Here is a 17,728-nt window from a genome sequence, read left to right on the forward strand (position 1 = left end):
ATTGCTTGCCAATCGGTGACCAGTTAACTAATGCGTACCGTCTCTAATTGGCTTGTACTGTGACTTTGTACACATGCTGTCATTGTGTCGTATTAGTTTTTCATTTCTTAAATAAAACTGGGAGTGCGAAGTTGTTCAAAAATTCAAGGTAAGGTAGCATGCGTTCTGTTCTCCCCGAGGAGCTATTTACTATGTCCATCTAACTTGTTAGTATGCATTTTGCTTATCTCTTTTTTAACTAACGATATGGATTTTACAAAATTTTCTAAATGACAGCTATTACTAAATGCAAGCCAAAATGTAATGTTTAGAATGCTATTAGTTTGTATAGCAATATTATGGTTATGTGACTAAAGGCGGTTTTTGAGTACTTGTTATCATGAGACTTGTGTACAGTGGAAACCATGGCGACAGAGGCCGCATGCGCAGTCTCTGCCTCTGGCTATAACCAGTGAAGCCAGTTTTCGCTTTCTTGTACTGGAGCCACAGCCTATCTTTTGTTGATAAACTAGCTCTTATTTAATATGTGGCCTGGCACACTGAAAGCGAAACTCTGGCCTGGAACCGTCGAGCACATCGGGGAAGTAACATATCTGTAGTTTTTCTGCTGTTCGCAGATCGACATGGCTGAAATGACACTACCTTAAAGCACTGAACATTTGTTTGTTTGTAAAACACAGAGCAGTGTTTTATATATATATATATATATATATATATATATATATATATATATATATATATATATATAATAGCAAAACAACCATAACTACGTTGCTGTAGTTCTTGAAGCATAATTAGTGCCGCTAGCAATATCAATAATAAGAGAATTAATAAAAAAAAATCAAAATCCACTGTTTGCCGTATGTGATATTTCCTTCAGGGATCATGCTTTAATTTAGAAATCGAACTATACACGCAGACAGCTTGTTGTTCCTGAAGCCGATAAATGTCAGCCAATAAACCCTTCTACATGAGTCCGAGTCTGGGGAGGAAGACGAGCGCCGAGATCGTGAGCGAGGCTCGCCGATCCCTTAGGACAGTCCACACACAGCGGCCTTTCACGCCAAAGGACGACCAGAGGCGGCTCTTGGGCCAGTATCCATGCCGGGCCCTGGAGAGCAGACCCCCTTCATCTTTCAGGTCAGCATTAACCTGTTTTAAGTGTTGTTATGGTCATCAAGAAATACATCGGTAACACTTTACTTGAACGGTTACAAATACTTAGTTATAGCTCAGTTAGTGCTGAAGTACAAATCATGAACAAATGTAAGTGCTACCTAAGATGAAAGATGTGTCATGGCCCATTAATGATGAATAAACATGACGTCAGTATTAAACTTGTGTTATTCATGACTTATTCCTAAGATACTTCCTAAGTAGTTCCTTCAGTAGTTCACTAAGATTTAAGCAATTAACAGACATAGTAATTGCTTGGGATAAATGATGCATCGCAATTCATTAATGATGAACAAACATGAGATCATTATTTTACATGTGTTATTCATTATCTCTTCCCACAGTAGTTCCTTCAGTGGTTCACAGTGTTTACATAATTAACAGATATAGAAACAAACATGATAACTGTTTGAGATCAAAGATGCATCATGATTCATTAATGATGAACAAACATAAGATCAGTTTGTAACTAACACTTAATTTGTGGCTAATTAATACATAAGTAATAGCATAATACTACATTATTTGTGTCCCCTCGAGTAGTCTTACCAATAAATCAGGCTGTATCAAAAGAACATGTCCATTCTGAATTAAATCTACACCCTTGTAACTAATGTTGTGTATTTTGTAAATGTGTTGAAGTTTAAAAGATGCAGTGATCCAGTATTGTGCTGGAATTCTCAGAATGTCTGAAATTTTGGGAGCACTGCAAGATACCACCCAATAGATAAACATATCTAGCAGCACCAACCCAACAAAGTATTCCTCACTGAGAATTTCAGAAAAAACACTCTATAAAAAGTATGTTCTTTTTAACGTATTGTCTTAATGTCAGAGCACAGCTACATGCTTGACTCTGTGGAAATTTTATAAGTGGTCTTTGTGTTTCAGCCTTGAGGCTCGCCATTTTGAAGAGTCTGATTCGAGGCCCGGATCGGGCAAACGTCTCTCCCCACTCGAATATGTATGTGCGAGCTGCTTCTCTCGCCCCATACATGACATAGAGCATGGGATTCTGGGAAAGTGACTCTGTCTTGACAGTTTTTTTTTTCTTTTTTTTGCTTTGAACAGAGACCCCAAATGCCGCCACTCCCAGGTGAGGGGGACCATGATCATGACTCCCCAGAATTATCTTCTGCTACCCCCACATCTCCCACCAATCCCCAACAGCCCAGGACGGGCAGCACAGGGCGGGCCCGTTTGCTCAGAGCCAACCCCGCGAGGGGGCGGCCACTGATGAGACTGCCGGCGCACAGTAAGGGGGCGGGGGCTTTTGTTTCTTTGAGAGATCTCTGAGGAGGGTGCTTATTGTATGATTTAAAGCATTAATACTAAGCAGTGCTAGGTGCTGCAGTGCTGTTCCATTTAACACCACAATGACTGCATTTTTTTTTTTTTTTTTGTTAATTTACATCCATATGCATTGTTGAGTGGTTCCGTTCCAGTACGTTTCGCTGTTAAATGCATTTTTTTCCTCCCCTTCCAGGTAAACATAATTCTGATCCTTCAAATGAACCAGGCCATTCTTTGAGATCAAATACCCAGCAGGATGGAACTCCTGATTTCTGGCTATGTGAAAAGGGAGACCCCTCTTTGTCCCCCAGCGAGAAAGCCGTTCCCCTCAGACACGGGACCGAAAGGTACGTATTGCACAATACCCAGAGACCGAACGATTCATAAAGGTTTCCATGGAGGCCATTGCCATGTGCCGCCTTTTCTTAAGTTATCCACAGCCTTGCCTGGCTCCCTTTTACCAAAAAGAAAACTAGGTTTAGCTGTTTACTGGTCTTTTCATCTCTGGTGCTTCTTTGTACATTCAGATTGGGCAGAGGAGATTCGAGTTCTGTCAGTGCACAAGACGGTATTGCTTTGCATTTCATGGTGACAGACAGAGATTCTGACACCTCCTGTAATGTGCATTAGCCCAAAGCGGCCCTCGGTTGCTCGTCGCTATTCAGATCACAGCATTACCCTTGAGGACCAGGATACTATTAAGACCTGGTCATACATTGATTTCCTATGACCACAGTCTTTGGTCAAGAGAAGTAATAAAACATTTTTATAGGTGCCCATCTCACTGTAAACAATTTAATCTTACAACCCAGAGGGCAGAAGAATATATTTTTCCTCTCAGAAGTCGTGACATATTGAATTCCTGTGGAAGCTTGTGGTCTGAATTTTTGAAGCCATTTCTGAGCTACGGTCCGCTAAAGGGATCTTATACAAGGATGTTATCTAGCACATTTCTGATTTTCTGCCCAGTTACTTAGAGTGTTGCATTTTTAATGAAGCAAATTCCGATTAATCACCTTTCCCAAGGGTACAGCAGCAGAACCCCTGATTAAAACCTGAACCAGCAACCTTAAGGTTTGCGAATTGATGTCCTCATTCATTATGCTAACTGCTGTTCTTCTCTCCCAAGATGTAGAACAAAGAAGGTTAGAAAGAAAATGCAGGGCCGTCAGAAGCATTTTCAATGTGGGGGGGGGGACACATTGGCATAAAACTAATATCTTATGTTAAATGTGGTGGGCTCCAAACGAATAATTATGAAATGTGAGGAGGACACGTCCCCCTCAGATTTAATGCCGGCGACGCCCATGAGAAAATGTAGCAAGACTTGCATGTGGAGCTGTACTTCTGTGGATACAGAAAGCGACATTGTATGACCAGCTCTCGATTCCAGCCTTCTAATGATGTGAGTCTAAATCTAATAGAAGCCCCATTTGAAGGCATCTCCAGCAGGCTAGCTTAGGCCATTGTTTTGACTGCCATCACAGCTTGCCTGAAGACAGATGACATCATGTCTCCGAAAATGCAATCGAAACAATGTAACGTTATTGGACCGGCCAAACGGCGCTCAGATTCCCCTTGTCTGGCGTGTACAGTGTTCTCTGCTTGGTCTAGGGTGCCTTTTGAGAAAGTTGATGCTCTGCTTGGTAAACAGAATTTCCTGGAAAAGAAAGAAAAGAAGCAGCGTCTAGACTGGGTTTTATGGATGAAAGAAGAAGTTGAATGGAGACTGACTACTTTTTTAACTGCATTCTATCTTAAAACCTGTTGCATATACGTTTATGCTATAATCTATTATTATTGTACTTTAGGTAAGTGGTGTGTAGACTTTTGAATTAGAAATTTGAGAAAAGTGGTTACATTTATTAAACTGCAGGCCTTGGACTCCATGTTCCCCAACATATAAATGAAAAATCTTACAGATGGCATCTCTGGGGAATGCGCTGTCTCCCGCATGCATTTGCATGCTTCTCTATGGCATGCTGAGTGTTGTGAATCCACTCGCCTTGTTTACAGTCATCCTCTATTCTTTTATGTCCAGCCTTGCTTAGCATTGTGGTCTTTTCTGGAGAATTAGATCTTCTGATTATCTGACCAAGATAAGATCGCAGAGCTGTTTTAACCGAGTCACATTTTTTTTATGCCCGACGTCTATAGCACTGTTTGTATTCTTATATGGGACAGGCGAGATGGGCTGATGCAGCAGTGCCATCTAGTGGAGTAAAAATACATGTCTAGCAAGTGAGATCTACCAAAAGACCGAAGGTGAAAACGTCAGTGTCGTGGTTTTCATATAAACATACAAAACCTATGAATTTTCTTACTTTCTTTACATCATAAAGTTATAGTAGTAACTATGTTTGCTTAGGGAACATAAGATTATGTTTCACTGTTACTCTGTTACAGATTGATACTTGCAGGGAGCCTGGTTTGTCTATGTTCTGTATCCTATTTGTACTTCTGATCAGTCTGGATGCAGGTTGAAAGGTGTCAGCCTTTGTCTCTAGGTGACCTTCTGCTGCTTCTGCCATAACAAGCTCACGTGCTGCTGTGTGTCTATCTTCAGGCCTTCCCTCAGACCTTCCCGGCCTACAAGGAACCGCTCAGGATCTGTGCCACGAACAGGTTTGTCCGGTGAAATAAAAATGTGACCGCTGACCTACATGCCGTGAAAACATTTCACTTCAGAATTAATTAGAATCGCTTATAAGGATGAGTGGGTTGTTCCCTGCCTCGTGCCCATTGCTTCCGGGATAGGCTCCGGACCCCCCCGCGACCCAGTAGGATAAGCGGTTTGGAAAATGGATGGATGGATGGATGTTTATCAGTACGTACACACATCTGGGGGAAGAAGTATAGAATTCATTAATGTCAGGCTTTGACAAGTCAGATCTTATCAGCAACCCAACCAAACATAATTCAGAGTTCGTCTGCAGCAGGTTTCCAGGAGCACTGTTGGGAAACTCTTCTGTATGGTAATGTGCCTGAATTTTCTCATTTAAGACTCATCTATGTGCATGTCAGACACCTTGTGAATTATAAGGTCATTGTTATTTTTGACTAGTGGTTTGTTTTGTTTTTTTTTTCCCTTCCATCATGAACAGCTTTTTTTGTCTCCCACGTATGAGATGGTACACGATTTGCACCTTAAACCGCTACATTGTTGCTATGGCTTTCGCTCCTGTCGCCTGGGAGCAGCAGCCAATAGCTGACAGGCTTTCACATGTGAGCAACTGCAACTGCAAGCAAGATATGCAAATGCCTGTTAATGTGACTACGTGAGAAGGCAGCAAGGAAGTGCAGATGTGAATTCTGACCTTTAATGTCGCATTTCCTCTAAAGATATTTGTTTTGCGAAACGTGCTAATGTTTGTTCAGCCAAGTACCATTACAGTATGTTTTGGAGGTTAGTGCACACATGACCCTGGCAGAGAGTGATGTCCAGTGACATGTAAATAGTAATTAAAGGAGCACAAGTTTTCATTCACTCTTCTATCGTTCCCCATCAGTTGTAAAACATGCTGTGCCCCATCTCTAAACGGGGGTAACTTTAAGACATCTGACAGTGTTGAGCCAGGCAATAAACCATTTGTACAGCTCGAACTGTTTGTACTGGCTCACCAGCAGGATGGAGGGATACAAACGAACAAACAGCAAACAATTTTCCTTGTGTGCCAGTTCCCCTCTGCTATAATATGGTAGGACTGAATTTATCACTATTTCCCCCCCCCCCACACACCCCCCGCCAGCTCGGGGTAACGGTAACTATGCGGCTACGGAGGCAGAGGAAACCACAGCCCAGAAGAGCCGACTTTCAGACCTCCTCCAGGAGATTCACTCATTGGCGCAAGGTGCAGTCGTCGGCGCCTGGGTTTCCATCCTGAGCTTCGAGGGCAAAGCAAGACAGACGGGCCCATTTCTGTCATTCTTTATGCAGTTTGTTCAGTCTTTTCGGCCATTCAATGTCCTGCTGTTTGTTCTGGGGCAGTTCTGTTGGCCGTAGCCTAACCAATGCTTTCCAGCATTGTTACTGTTACTGAACAAACAAAAAAAACTACAGAACTGATTAATATCCAACTAGGGACACGATAAAACCTTGAATCCATACAAAAGAACTTGGCACAGACTTTCCTGGCATAACATAACCCTTTGTCAGTGTGGCATATTTATAAAATATATATATTTTCTTTTACCAGATTGCTTTAATTTTGTCATGTCCCTTTAATCGTCACAGTAGACATTGTGTTCCTGTCCTAGTCACTGGTAATGCTTCCCTTTCTTCATTTCTCTTGATGCTTTATCCAAAGTGACTTATATTAGTGGCTTACGAGGAATTTGAACCCACAACCTTTATGTTATTAGTGCAGTGCTGCACGTGTTGAGCCGGTCTCCTTTAAGCACTGGGGTCTGTGTATGGGAAAGACAAACGCTTAGGGTAAATTCGACCGGGCTGAGCACAGCCAACACAAGCCCCCACTGTGCCCAGAGCAGCTGGAGCGGTTGAGGAGCTGTGCTGCACATGCGAGCGCCTCCACATTGCCCTGGCCGAGGGGGCTGTGCTGGGCAGGAACTCCAGCGTGAGGCCCACCCTCCTCCGGACACTCTTCAAGCTGGTCGACCTGGGCTCCGACAAGCTCAGCCTGCATCTGGCCAACCTCACCCTGGTGGTAAGGCTCCAGCTGTTCAGTGCTGCCATTAAAGGGAGGGGGGTTCAATGCTTGTATTTGGTATTTAAATTGGAGACAATAATTCATGTAAATAACAAACCGAGGAGGCTGATTCCTGGCTGCAGTGTCTGGTGCCGGGTAAGTAAATTAACTGGTTAATTCCGGTTTGAGGTTGCAGTCCCCATATGTAAGTGGAATCCTAGTGAAATGGAAAAGATGTAGAGTAGTGGGTCAGTAGATGGTCTGGCACGTGGAAGCTCAAGTGATGTAGGATGTCATTCACTGCCAATGAGAAATAGCGAGACAAAAGGACACGCAGCTTCTGACTCGTCTGAGTGGAGCGGCTGGCCGTGATGGTTCTTGTGGCCACCGGGGGCAGTGCCCCTGGCGTGCAGGACGCACACAGATTGACGTGTCGCCCCTGGTTCCAGCTCGGCATCAGTGGAAACAACCTGCTGAACATCTGCAAGCTGATCTTCAGAGTCAGCCGGGACAACGGGAACGATGCGCTCTTCCGGGGCCACCCCGTGACCGGTGAGTTCACAAGAGTGGAGAGGCCGTGGTTGTGGGGGGGTGGGGGGGTCCGACCTTTGCTGACAGCGTCTCTGCGCTCGGCCCAGCCTCTCTGCTGACGCTGCTCCGCCACAGTGACGCATGCTCTGACGGCGAGGCGCTGCTGTACTGCGTCGGTGCGCTGAAGTTCCTCTCGGCCGATGCGGGCCTACGAAGGCAGCTGCAGGCCGCCGGCGCCGTCCGGACCCTGCTCTTGCTTGCCGGTCAGCTGAACGGGCTCCATGCGCAGACAGGCAAGCGCCAGGTCGTCTGGGGCCACATCCTGCTGCAGGTCAGTCTCACCGGCTGCCCCATCTGCTGTGGCGTTGATTTTTGGCCTTCGCTGGGGCCTTAATTGACACAGAGGGGCCAGCCTTACCATTAGCTTCGGGGCCCAGTCAGCTTTCAGCTGGGGCCAGTGCCCCACCCCTGTATACCCCTCTGACCATCATTGAACTTATGATCATTATCAGTTTGAGACTTTTTATTAAAGATTCCCTGTGACCCTGTCTTGGATAAACAGAAGATAGATAGATGGATTATCCTACAGCTGATAATGTGAAGTCAGATGTCTCGGAACAAAATGCCAGGTCATCTGCAGCCTCTCTGCTCCTCTGCACATTCGAATAGTGGAAATTTAAAGCTCCCTAAAGTATAAACACTGCCCCCTCACACCGTGATTGGCCCGATATCCACGGCTGGGGCGGAGGAGGGGGGGTGTTTATCGCTGTCAAGGTAAGGCGGTGTTCTCAAAGCCGTCAGAGTGCCGTCCACGGCCGTCATCCATCATCAGGGAACGGCATGTGCCTCGTATTGCGAGCGGCCGCGTACATACCGTGACAGCACGCCTTTGTCCCCTGGGGAGCTGTGCTCGCCAAACAGGAGGGGAAAACTGGTCATGCCGTTCCTCTTTCATCGCAAGGAACATGGGGTGCTCCCTGTGCAAACACGGAGACAGACCTGGCTGGCAAGGACCCTGAGACCCTGCCTCGCTCTTTTGGATCCCTTATCCGCTGAGTTACGTTTACTGATTAGCCAACACATTTGTTTATAGCAGTGTGAAGCGCTTAATCTTTTTTGATCACGGTGCATTTTGAGAGTGATTCGTTTGAGTACTCCACCAGGACATCTGCTGTCTAAAAACTCAATAGCGGAGACAGACAGACAGACAAGCACACAGATGCACAGCCCAGCCGCCATTCGATGATGCAGTCTGATCCAGGCACCCCCACCTTGCCCGCACAGCTGACCGCCACCCTGAGGAACCTGGCAGAGCTCCCCGAGTGCCGGCCTGAGTTCCTGACCCGCCCGGGACTTCCCGAGCTGTGCGGGGTGCTGACGCTGCACGCCGGAGACGCGGACGTGTGCACCAACGTGGCCCGGATATTCAGGTACCAACTGGACCTCCCAACCTCCCCCCCCCACCCCCGCCACCACGCTTCCTTGCTTTCCTCAGACTTGGGTTTTAAAAAGGGAGGAAAGTCCCCTCTCCTTAGCTTCAGTGAAATATTCACTATATTAATGGGCAAACTTTAAAGTCAAACAGACGTCTGATAAGCTACTAGCCAAATAACCCTGTTAATAATGGGCCATGATTGTTTACCCAAAACCTTTAAAAATGATTTTCCTGTCCTGTATAATAATTATGTGTTCTTGAAATTTCTGTGTCGATTCTCAGTATATAATGGGTTGTTGTATATAAACACTTCCTTCACCCCCCCCACAGTAAGCTGTCCTCCTACCACGACTGCTGTTTGGCCCTGGCCGACACCCCCAGCTGCTACCCGGCCTTCTCAATGCTCTTGAGGAACCACAGCAAGCGGCAGGTGAGTCTCGCTTTCTCCCCGCCCCCACACGTGTAGAGAGTGCCCTCCTTTGCGTCACTCCCAGGTGGACCTTCTGGCATGTCCCCCCACAAACACGTAAGACAAAAGCACTCAGTAGGGGTTCAGTACACATGACCTCCCCAGAAACATTCTATCTCAGGCGATGGATTTAAGCATGTGCAGAGAGCTGGGGATGTTGGTGTTTGCTGAGGCCTGTCACGCAGTGTCTGTGAGCCTCTGCAGCCAGAACAGTACGCACTGTACCCAGGCAGCTGTGCTGCGGTTTGCTCGCTCATACCTTTGTTGCACCGTGACAATGACTCCAACCCTTTGGGGGGGGGTGAAGTTGCCGCCTGGTCCGCCTGCATAAACAAGGCCCATCTCATGACATGTATGTAGCCCAGCGATGCGGAGACACAGGAAGTGGTTAGCGGCCAGCAGAGACATTTCCTATTTAAAAACGCTTCTGTGCTCCAGTTCCCAGGGCCGATACATGCCGGCGTAGCCGACAGAGGGCTGCGTGAGCCTCATTTGTGGGTGGAGGGGTGAAGGTAGGACTCGAATTTCAAGAGGGAAAGGCCAGTGAAGCTGAGTCAGTTTAAACGTCGCGACTTTCGTTCAGAATGACTCCAATTCACGCTTCCGCCTCAGATACAGAGATGCTGACCATGTCATCTGGTGCGAATCCCACTCCCTGCAGGACCTGGTGGTGCGCATTCTCTTTACCCTGGGAAGCCTGACAGCTAAGAGTGACGTGGCCCGCCGACAGACGTGCGGGCAGGACAGCAATCTCCTGGACGCTCTCCTGCCCCTGTTCCAGACGTGTCGCGCTCCGTGCGCCACTGCCTCCGAGGATGTTTTGGCGAAGCTGACCCGCGTCCTGGCCAACGCGGCCATTTGCCCCGCGACCGGCGCCGCCCTGGTGGCCAACGCGCAGTGCGTCCACTCGCTGCTCGATGTTCTCGGTGAGGTTCCCGACGGGCTGCGTGTGGCCGCCGGAGGGTTTGTCACCAATCCAAATCGATAGAACCTGCGGGCGGAGGCTGGTGGTGGAATCCCAGCATGCTGCCCACTTCCTCCCACCTTCCGTCAGCGGGTGATATCCTGTTTTGATCGCCCGGTGACATTAGCCAGCAAGCCTTGCGGTCTAAGGCAGAAAACAAACCAGAGAATACCGTGATGAAAGGCATTTCCAGTCACTGAAACTGACTCACAGTCATAACGCCAGGTACTGTACATCTGCGGTTCGTGCAGGGTGTCAAAACAAAGAATGCGATGTGCCATGCAAATATATCTGCACTTTTAAAATCATTACTCGCGTGTCACACGAGACGCTCATCTACAGCTTCCCGTCATCATGTAATTTCAATTTTTTTTTTTTTTTGCATTTCCTGTCATTGATTTTTTTTTCATAGGCTGAAGAATTTATAAAACCTCTAACATTTCATTGCATTTCATTCTATTGTTGTTCTTTATTTTAAAGGAAAAGGCCCAAATGTGAGGCGACTGTTTAGCTTCTGTAAGCTGCGTCTTACTCTAATCTTGTGATTTCACACCTGACCTTCGTTACAATGGACTTCTTTCTGATCCTAACTGCGGAAATGCGAAAGTTTCACTTTTCGCTTGAAATGCAAATGCTTTTTCTAGCAATGTCCCCGGACCCATGGTCGCACCTTCTTGCCTCATATATCATTTAGCGATCTCTTATATATATATATATATTTTTTTACACTCTGTTAATTGCACTATAGTCTCCTGGGATACTGAAGTTCTTTCTCAGTTACACTCATCCATAATGTGAGGAATGAGAACCCTGACCTTGGCCTTAGTGGCAGCCTAAGAATCCGCAGCTTGCAAAATTAGCGTTTTAGTTAATGGAATTCTTCTGTTCATCGTTCTTTCTATGACCTGCAAAGCATTTGTTTCTAATTGGATTCCTCCGCTCTGCAGCTGTTTTTGCGGGTGGCTTTATCACCCTGCTCATGTTGTTGTCCTCCCCCATTTTACAGAGCGCAGCCTTTCTGAGGGCCGCGAGGAGGTCATCTTGAACACCACCATCGCCATCAACAACCTGTCCTTCTATGAGAGCGATGGCTCCGTGCTGTGGGCACAGCCGCTAGTCCTCGCTCGCGGTACGTCTTCCCGTTTGGACCTGTGAGCAAACCAGGCGTTTTGATGGCCTCGAACAACTTTCTGTCATTGACACAAACGACGTCTCCTGTCATTTCCGTAGCGTGGTTCGTGTTCAGGTTGCAGGATGACTCATAATGTGCGCTGTCAATTTTGAATAACCCTGAATTTGAGACTACTTTGCTATTTTTTTCTGATTACCATGTTAAAGGGTGGGACAGCAGCTTGGGGTGATTAGAACCCAAAATCATTTCTGCTCGGTTTCCATCACCGCCATATCCCCCCCCCCCCCCCCCCCCCGACCCCACAGTGTTGTTGAAGCAGCTCCTGAGCACCAACATGGATGTCGTGCTGGAAGCCATGTGTGTGCTGGGAAACATCTCGCGCTCCCAGGATGTCCGGGACTTCATACTACATCACAAAGGTGGCTGACCCCCATTTGGCTCTTTAGGCAATTAAAAAACTGTAAAACAAAGAGGGAGATATGCATAAAAAAAAGTAATACGTCATCATTATGAATAAATACCAGGTAGGAAACAGAGGCAGATTCTAGTGAGAGTATATTCAGTGTTACACACATGTGGACTGTCTGCATGCTCTCTCCTTACCCCTGTAGACAATGTGTCCTTGTTACTTTTGTTATAAAACAATGTTTCTGTGTCCTTTCGAGCAGGAATTCCCGCTCTATGCACCACACACCAGAGTCCCAGTGTGCGGAAAGCCACAGTGCTTTCTTGACATCCCTGTTTATTTTATAATTTTTTTTTCCTCACACAGCTTACCGGTTTGCAGTGGCTCTGCTGGACTCGAAGCGGCAGGACCTGTGTTACGCCTGCTGCGGGGTGCTCACCAACCTCTCTACGGACCGGAGGCTTAGAACCGCCCTCAGGGATGAGGGGGTCGTGCAAAAGTAAGCCTTTCTTCCCAAGAGACCCTGTCAGCCTATTTCAGCCTGTTACGCTTTGCATAAAGACTGGGTTCAACATGCAGTCATTTGTGTGGCCCTAGTACAAGACCAAGTGCATTTCTTAAGAACATACAATGTACTGGAGCTCTGTGCCCCCCCATTTCAGCAAAATGTCAACATGGTCACAAGTCATTTCTGAGCAGTTGCAAAAATTTTGAGGATTTTTTTTGCCCTTAGAAGGAAGTATTAGAGTTGGTGTGACTGGAGTTTCAGGCCTGTTAAAAGCCATGTGAAACTGGTAGCCCAGTGACCCACAGCTATCAGAGCAGCCCAGTTGCCAGCAGCAAGGGTGAGACTCCGACGTTGACTCTGGGGGGTGTGATTCTCATTCTTGCGCCTTTTGTTCCACAAATTGATATGTTTTTTTTGCACGAATCATCTGCATCACCAACAGCAAAAAAAAAAAAAACGTCAGATTTGTGAAACGACTCATTGTATTTAAACTGACAAAACGGACACGCTGTTAGCTGACGTGTGCGTCGGATTTTGCTTTGGAGGACAGCGAACAGTTGAGCTGTACATGATTGGGTCGAGAAGGAGAATAACGCGAGACAGCAGCTCTCCTCCATTGTCGTACTCCTGCACCGTCGGCGCTGCCTGATGACGTCAGCACTCAGCGCACGCATAAAGGCGAAGAACCACATGAAGTCCCATATGACTGTTCTTATAAACGTTGTACGGCATTGCATCAGATACTGTATGTATCCTATCTAGGACCACATACAAAAGTCACTCAAATCTGGTTTGAAACGATTGGATGTCTGTGTCCACAAAGCCCTGAAAAGTGATATGTGTCACATTAAGGCAAAAAATCAGACATGAGTTACTTCAGCCAGGAAATGTGAAGAAATCCTTAGACACACCTGCCCCAACACCCTGGACACCAAGTATAGATACAGCTACTCTGGTACCCCGAGGGCTAATTAATTAGACACGCTTAACATTCCCAGACTGTCACTATTGTACCTTAAAACTCTGTAAGATTTTCATTTATTCATTTATCTGGTGATTTTATGCAAAACAACTTAAACTTGATGGAAAGACTGCATTCTGTCTTCCGTGGGATTCGAACCCAGAATGTGTTGTTAATGCAATATTCTACCTGTTCGGCAATAGGTGCTAGTAAGCAAACATTTTACTGAGAGTTGGATTCAAACCCACATGGACATCCCTTAGATCATAAGACTAACATCTTAACTACTTGGCTATAAATAAATAAATTGCTATAAATGAGTAATACCATCAAAACCAGTGAGCACTAATAAGTTGCTGAGCTGTTCACTAAGCGAATATATAACTTTAACTCTAAAACTTCGGAAACCATGTGGCTTGCAGTGATTCAGAGTTAAGCCCAAAATACATGGAGCTTACACAGAATGGCTCGCTAATTATAATTATAATAGTCATAATAATATGCCTGAAGTACTTAACAATGACATGCGTAAGATTTATTATTTTATTTTGTGGTTGTTGCTGTTAAGTATGTCAGCCGAAAAGGAAATGCATTGAAGTACCATTGATGATGGCTCCCCCTGCAGGTTGCTGGACTGCCTGCGGGACTGGGGGCCATTGGACTGGCAGCTGGCCAGTGTAGCGTGCCAGGCGCTGTGGAACTGCAGCGAGGATGGCGGCGTGCTCTGCTTCGAGGAGCGTCACTGTCGCTCGCTGCTGCGCCTCCTCTCCCGCTACCTGAGTACGCGGTCCAAATGGACACCACCTCCATTTCTAAGCAACCAAGTTACAGGAGTTGGTCCTGTCCAACCTGTTCTGTGATGTAATGCTGTATGCAGCCCTCTGGATTTTTAAATTTTAGTTGCATCAGCATGCCCTGAAAACAGTTTCGACATTTCAATGGCTAAGACTTTATAAACACCCTTTGCAAACACCACTTTAACTGCAGGGTACGTTAACAGGTTTACTCAGTATTTTCCCTCCCTGTGAAACTAGTGAATGTGCAACGTATGTATTGAAGCGAACAATGGGTCTTTTATTTCTTTCCTATCAATAGACAAAGACCATATGCTGCATTGGACCACGGGAGAAGGTGCTGGACAGGAAGTTGGCATCTTTTACCAGAGATGCTGGGAAAGCGAATTCCTTCCTGTGGCGCAGCGGCTGCAGGACAGGATCCAGAGGCAGGTCGGCGCCCGCGAGCCACTCGCAGTGCCATCCTAGCCTCGCGATTGGCCGGCGTACTTGTGGCGTGACTCGCTCAGGCTGTGAAATGTCCGTTTTACTACTGGGCGGATCCACTCAGATGACGAATCCAGTGTTGCACTTTAGAATCAGAACAATGTGAATGTATGTTTCTTTGAAGTCCGAAATGTAAATGTGGGCGTGGCTGGTTTCCCGTCTCGGCCAATTCTGTGCAGCTCTGCAGTACAGTGGGCAGCACACTGGCCTCGCACCTCCAGCGTTGTGGCTTGTATTCCGGCCCCAGTTCTGCATTTGCCCATACAGAATTTGCCCACTTTGATCGGCTGGTTTCCACCCACAGTCCAAGATCTGTGATTTAGATTGATCAGTTTCTAAATTGCCCTCAGTTCTGGGAAATAGGATGGTGCATCTGTAAAGGCAAAGAACCACATGATTGATTGATGGATGGATGGATGGATGGTAGCCCTGTCTCTGAATGTCTGCCCTACATAATATAAATTACCACACAAAAAACTGGAAGACAACTGAAACCTTTTAAAAGTTTTATTACATCAACATGGGAAAGAACAGTGATTGAGGCACAGAGGAGCAACAGTGTAATATTAGTAATACGATTATAGAAAACACTTGGGAAAAGTCACCAGCTTTCTGGTTAGATACATCTTTCTGAAGCCCTACATTCCAATAATAAAATAATAACTAAGACAACAGAAACTGTCATGTAAAAAACGAAGAGGGCCAGGCTGTAGGAAGAAGGAACTTCTGAGACGGCTTCCATATGCAATCCAGCATGTAGACAGGCTGATGAAATATACATATCAGAAGGCAGAATGCATGTGTTAGACACATATCCTCATTCACCTCTTTTTGGGTCGACGGTGTTGGATGGCGGCGACAGTGCAGTGCCACCTTCTGCCTGTGCTTTTAAACGTCATTTCACCAGGTCTTCATTAAAAGAGACTCTACCTGCAGATCTACAATCCTTATGAACTTGGCTCTGTTTTCCTCATGCTGGAATAAAAGGCCTGTGCAGTTTTTTTCCCCCCACGTTTGATTCCCTTCACCTACAGCCCCAGAGATTGTAAACACAATGAAAGAGATGCAGTGAACCTAATAAGCTAAATGATCCAAACTTCTTTCAAAACTGTAAATAAAGTTAAGTCTCTGTACTGGATACAAATTGAATAGCAGGTATTGACATTGAATAATTCCGATTTATATAGAAAATGGTGGGGAAACTGTCATTGTCGACGTGTACAAATACGATGCATGTCATGTATTTAACACCCACAATCCCATGCAGCATCTGAGCCTCAGATATGGTTACAGTCTCCACAACACAGTTTCTTTACATTCAGAGAACAGTAGATGCCCATTCTCCAAGACAAAACCCATAGGGTGAAATCCAACTATTTGAATATCGGGATGCCAAACGCAATGAAACAAAGACAAGCTTTTACAATTAGCCCCCCCCCCCACTCCCACCCCCAAAATGACACTTTAAATGTCTGTCAAATTCAGTGCTTTCGTGTTGCATCACAAATGTTTCATTGTAAACAGTTTTGAGCTAATGTGAATGGAATTCACCTACACAATGGAAGAGAACTAAGTCTGAACTCAAATATATTGAAAATGTTTTATTGTTTATATAAAAATGCCAGCAGCCATCATCTCAGACTTTTACAGTTCTTAAAAGCATACTGAAGAAGTACTTCTCAACCTTTCAGCTACAGCATTCATTTAAATTGACTGCAAGTCCAGCATTTCACTGGTAGAGTAAACAAACATGGGACTCCCAGTCCTTAAAAAGCTATATATACTGGTTAGATCAGAATAGCGAGAACTAGCATATTGTCTGACTGAACTGCAGACAAATAACTGGAGGGAAAAAAAAAAAACGCCAACCTGCCCTATGCTGCAGTCCTGTGTGACAGCATAGTGCACCTCAAGGAGGTATGTATATTCAAATGGGGGAAAAAAAGACATGGGGGGAATAAAGAGTGAGGGTTAGACAAAGGAAGCACTTTCACAAGGAAGACCCTTTACATGGACAAAGCTCCACCCCCTTCCCCCGTAACAAGAACAGAAAACTAGCATCACGTCTTCAGTTCCCTTCTACAGTGTCCCATCAGACTTCTGAAACACCGGAGGTGAGGCTATAGGTAAAATACGAGAGCATCGCTAAATAGCTTCGTGGTTCGGTACAGTAAACCACGCACAGGCTCAGATTTTTCCTTACACTCGTGTTAGCTTACATGAACGGCTCAATGGTGCACTACCCCCAGTCCAACCCGAGACCAGCGGCAGCACCTGCTACACCTACTGCGCTGCACTGAAGCACATAAAGGAGCCTGGTAATGCCGGCGACTCCAGCTGCCCACACCCACTCAACCTCTGCCATTGCTTAGTCGGCTTTTAATGCAAGACTATGGACTTGGATATGCGATGCAGCCTGGCCTGGGTTCAGAAGCTGCAATGTTTTCATGATACACGCAGAGGGGCCACCTGCAAGTGTGACAACACTATGGACCCTCCCCAGCCACCCCCCCCCCCCACACCCCACCCAGGATAACATCCTGCAGATGGATGGTTGGCCCAGATACCCCTCACATTTTGGCACTACTAAGAAGCCCAGGAGAGGCTACCTGGCTGCTGGTTCCAGATGGCCATTTCCAGCATCCACCATGAAGTTCTGCATCACATTCAAGGCTCCTTTCATGTCCGATGAGAGCACAAAGTGATAATACTAGTAGTTATAATAGAAATAATCCTAAAACAAAAAGTTATACAAAAAAAATCCCCCCCCCCCAACACTTCATGTCATGTAGCGGGTGACGGCTCTCAGAGCATAGAGCAGCTCTGCCTGCATACGGGCTTCCATAAGAAGCAGATTCACGTGGACCTGGAAGAGAAGAACAACCGTGTTACGACCAACAGCAAAACCACAAATGTCCCCCGAC

General features: G+C 46.1%; 2 protein-coding genes across 5 annotated transcripts in view; one reads left to right on the forward strand and one right to left on the reverse strand.

Moving 5' to 3' along the window:
• Positions 1 to 39: 39 nt before the first annotated feature.
• Positions 40 to 15,805, forward strand: armc2 (armadillo repeat containing 2). Of its 2 annotated transcripts, XM_049002294.1 has the most exons (19): positions 40 to 148; positions 920 to 1,140; positions 2,068 to 2,140; positions 2,248 to 2,431; positions 2,663 to 2,816; positions 5,036 to 5,094; positions 5,406 to 5,444; positions 6,219 to 6,320; positions 6,961 to 7,136; positions 7,568 to 7,670; positions 7,757 to 7,980; positions 8,934 to 9,079; positions 9,415 to 9,514; positions 10,215 to 10,479; positions 11,524 to 11,646; positions 11,955 to 12,068; positions 12,422 to 12,554; positions 14,150 to 14,304; positions 14,620 to 15,805. In XM_049002294.1, exons 2-19 carry the CDS (start codon positions 947 to 949, stop codon positions 14,784 to 14,786), a joined length of 2,511 nt encoding a protein of 836 aa, XP_048858251.1. In that variant the 5' UTR covers positions 40 to 148; positions 920 to 946; the 3' UTR covers positions 14,787 to 15,805. The 2 variants fall into 2 exon arrangements, with proteins under 2 accessions (XP_048858251.1, XP_048858252.1); XM_049002295.1 differs by lacking the exon at positions 5,406 to 5,444.
• The window catches only part of sesn1 (sestrin 1), a 35,335-nt gene continuing 32,903 nt past the window's right edge, over positions 15,297 to 17,728 (reverse strand). For all 3 annotated transcript variants that reach the window (XM_049002301.1, XM_049002300.1, XM_049002302.1), the window contains one exon: positions 15,297 to 17,670. In XM_049002301.1, coding sequence (XP_048858258.1) covers positions 17,584 to 17,670 — 87 coding nt within the window. In that variant the 3' untranslated portion in view covers positions 15,297 to 17,583. The remainder of the gene's footprint in view (positions 17,671 to 17,728) is intronic.

The sequence above is a fragment of the Brienomyrus brachyistius genome, unplaced genomic scaffold (genome assembly GCF_023856365.1).
Source record: "Brienomyrus brachyistius isolate T26 unplaced genomic scaffold, BBRACH_0.4 scaffold66, whole genome shotgun sequence".
Lineage (NCBI taxonomy): Eukaryota > Metazoa > Chordata > Actinopteri > Osteoglossiformes > Mormyridae > Brienomyrus > Brienomyrus brachyistius.

Excerpts from the sequence above, each read along its gene's own strand:
- armc2 (XM_049002294.1), top strand. The coding sequence starts at position 947 with ATGTCAGCCAATAAACCCTTCTACATGAGTCCGAGTCTGGGGAGGAAG. Across the intron at positions 2,432-2,662 it reads GATGAGACTGCCGGCGCACA|GTAAACATAATTCTGATCCT; the intron begins GTAAGGGGGCGG and ends CTCCCCTTCCAG. Across the intron at positions 12,555-14,149 it reads GATGAGGGGGTCGTGCAAAA|GTTGCTGGACTGCCTGCGGG; the intron begins GTAAGCCTTTCT and ends CTCCCCCTGCAG.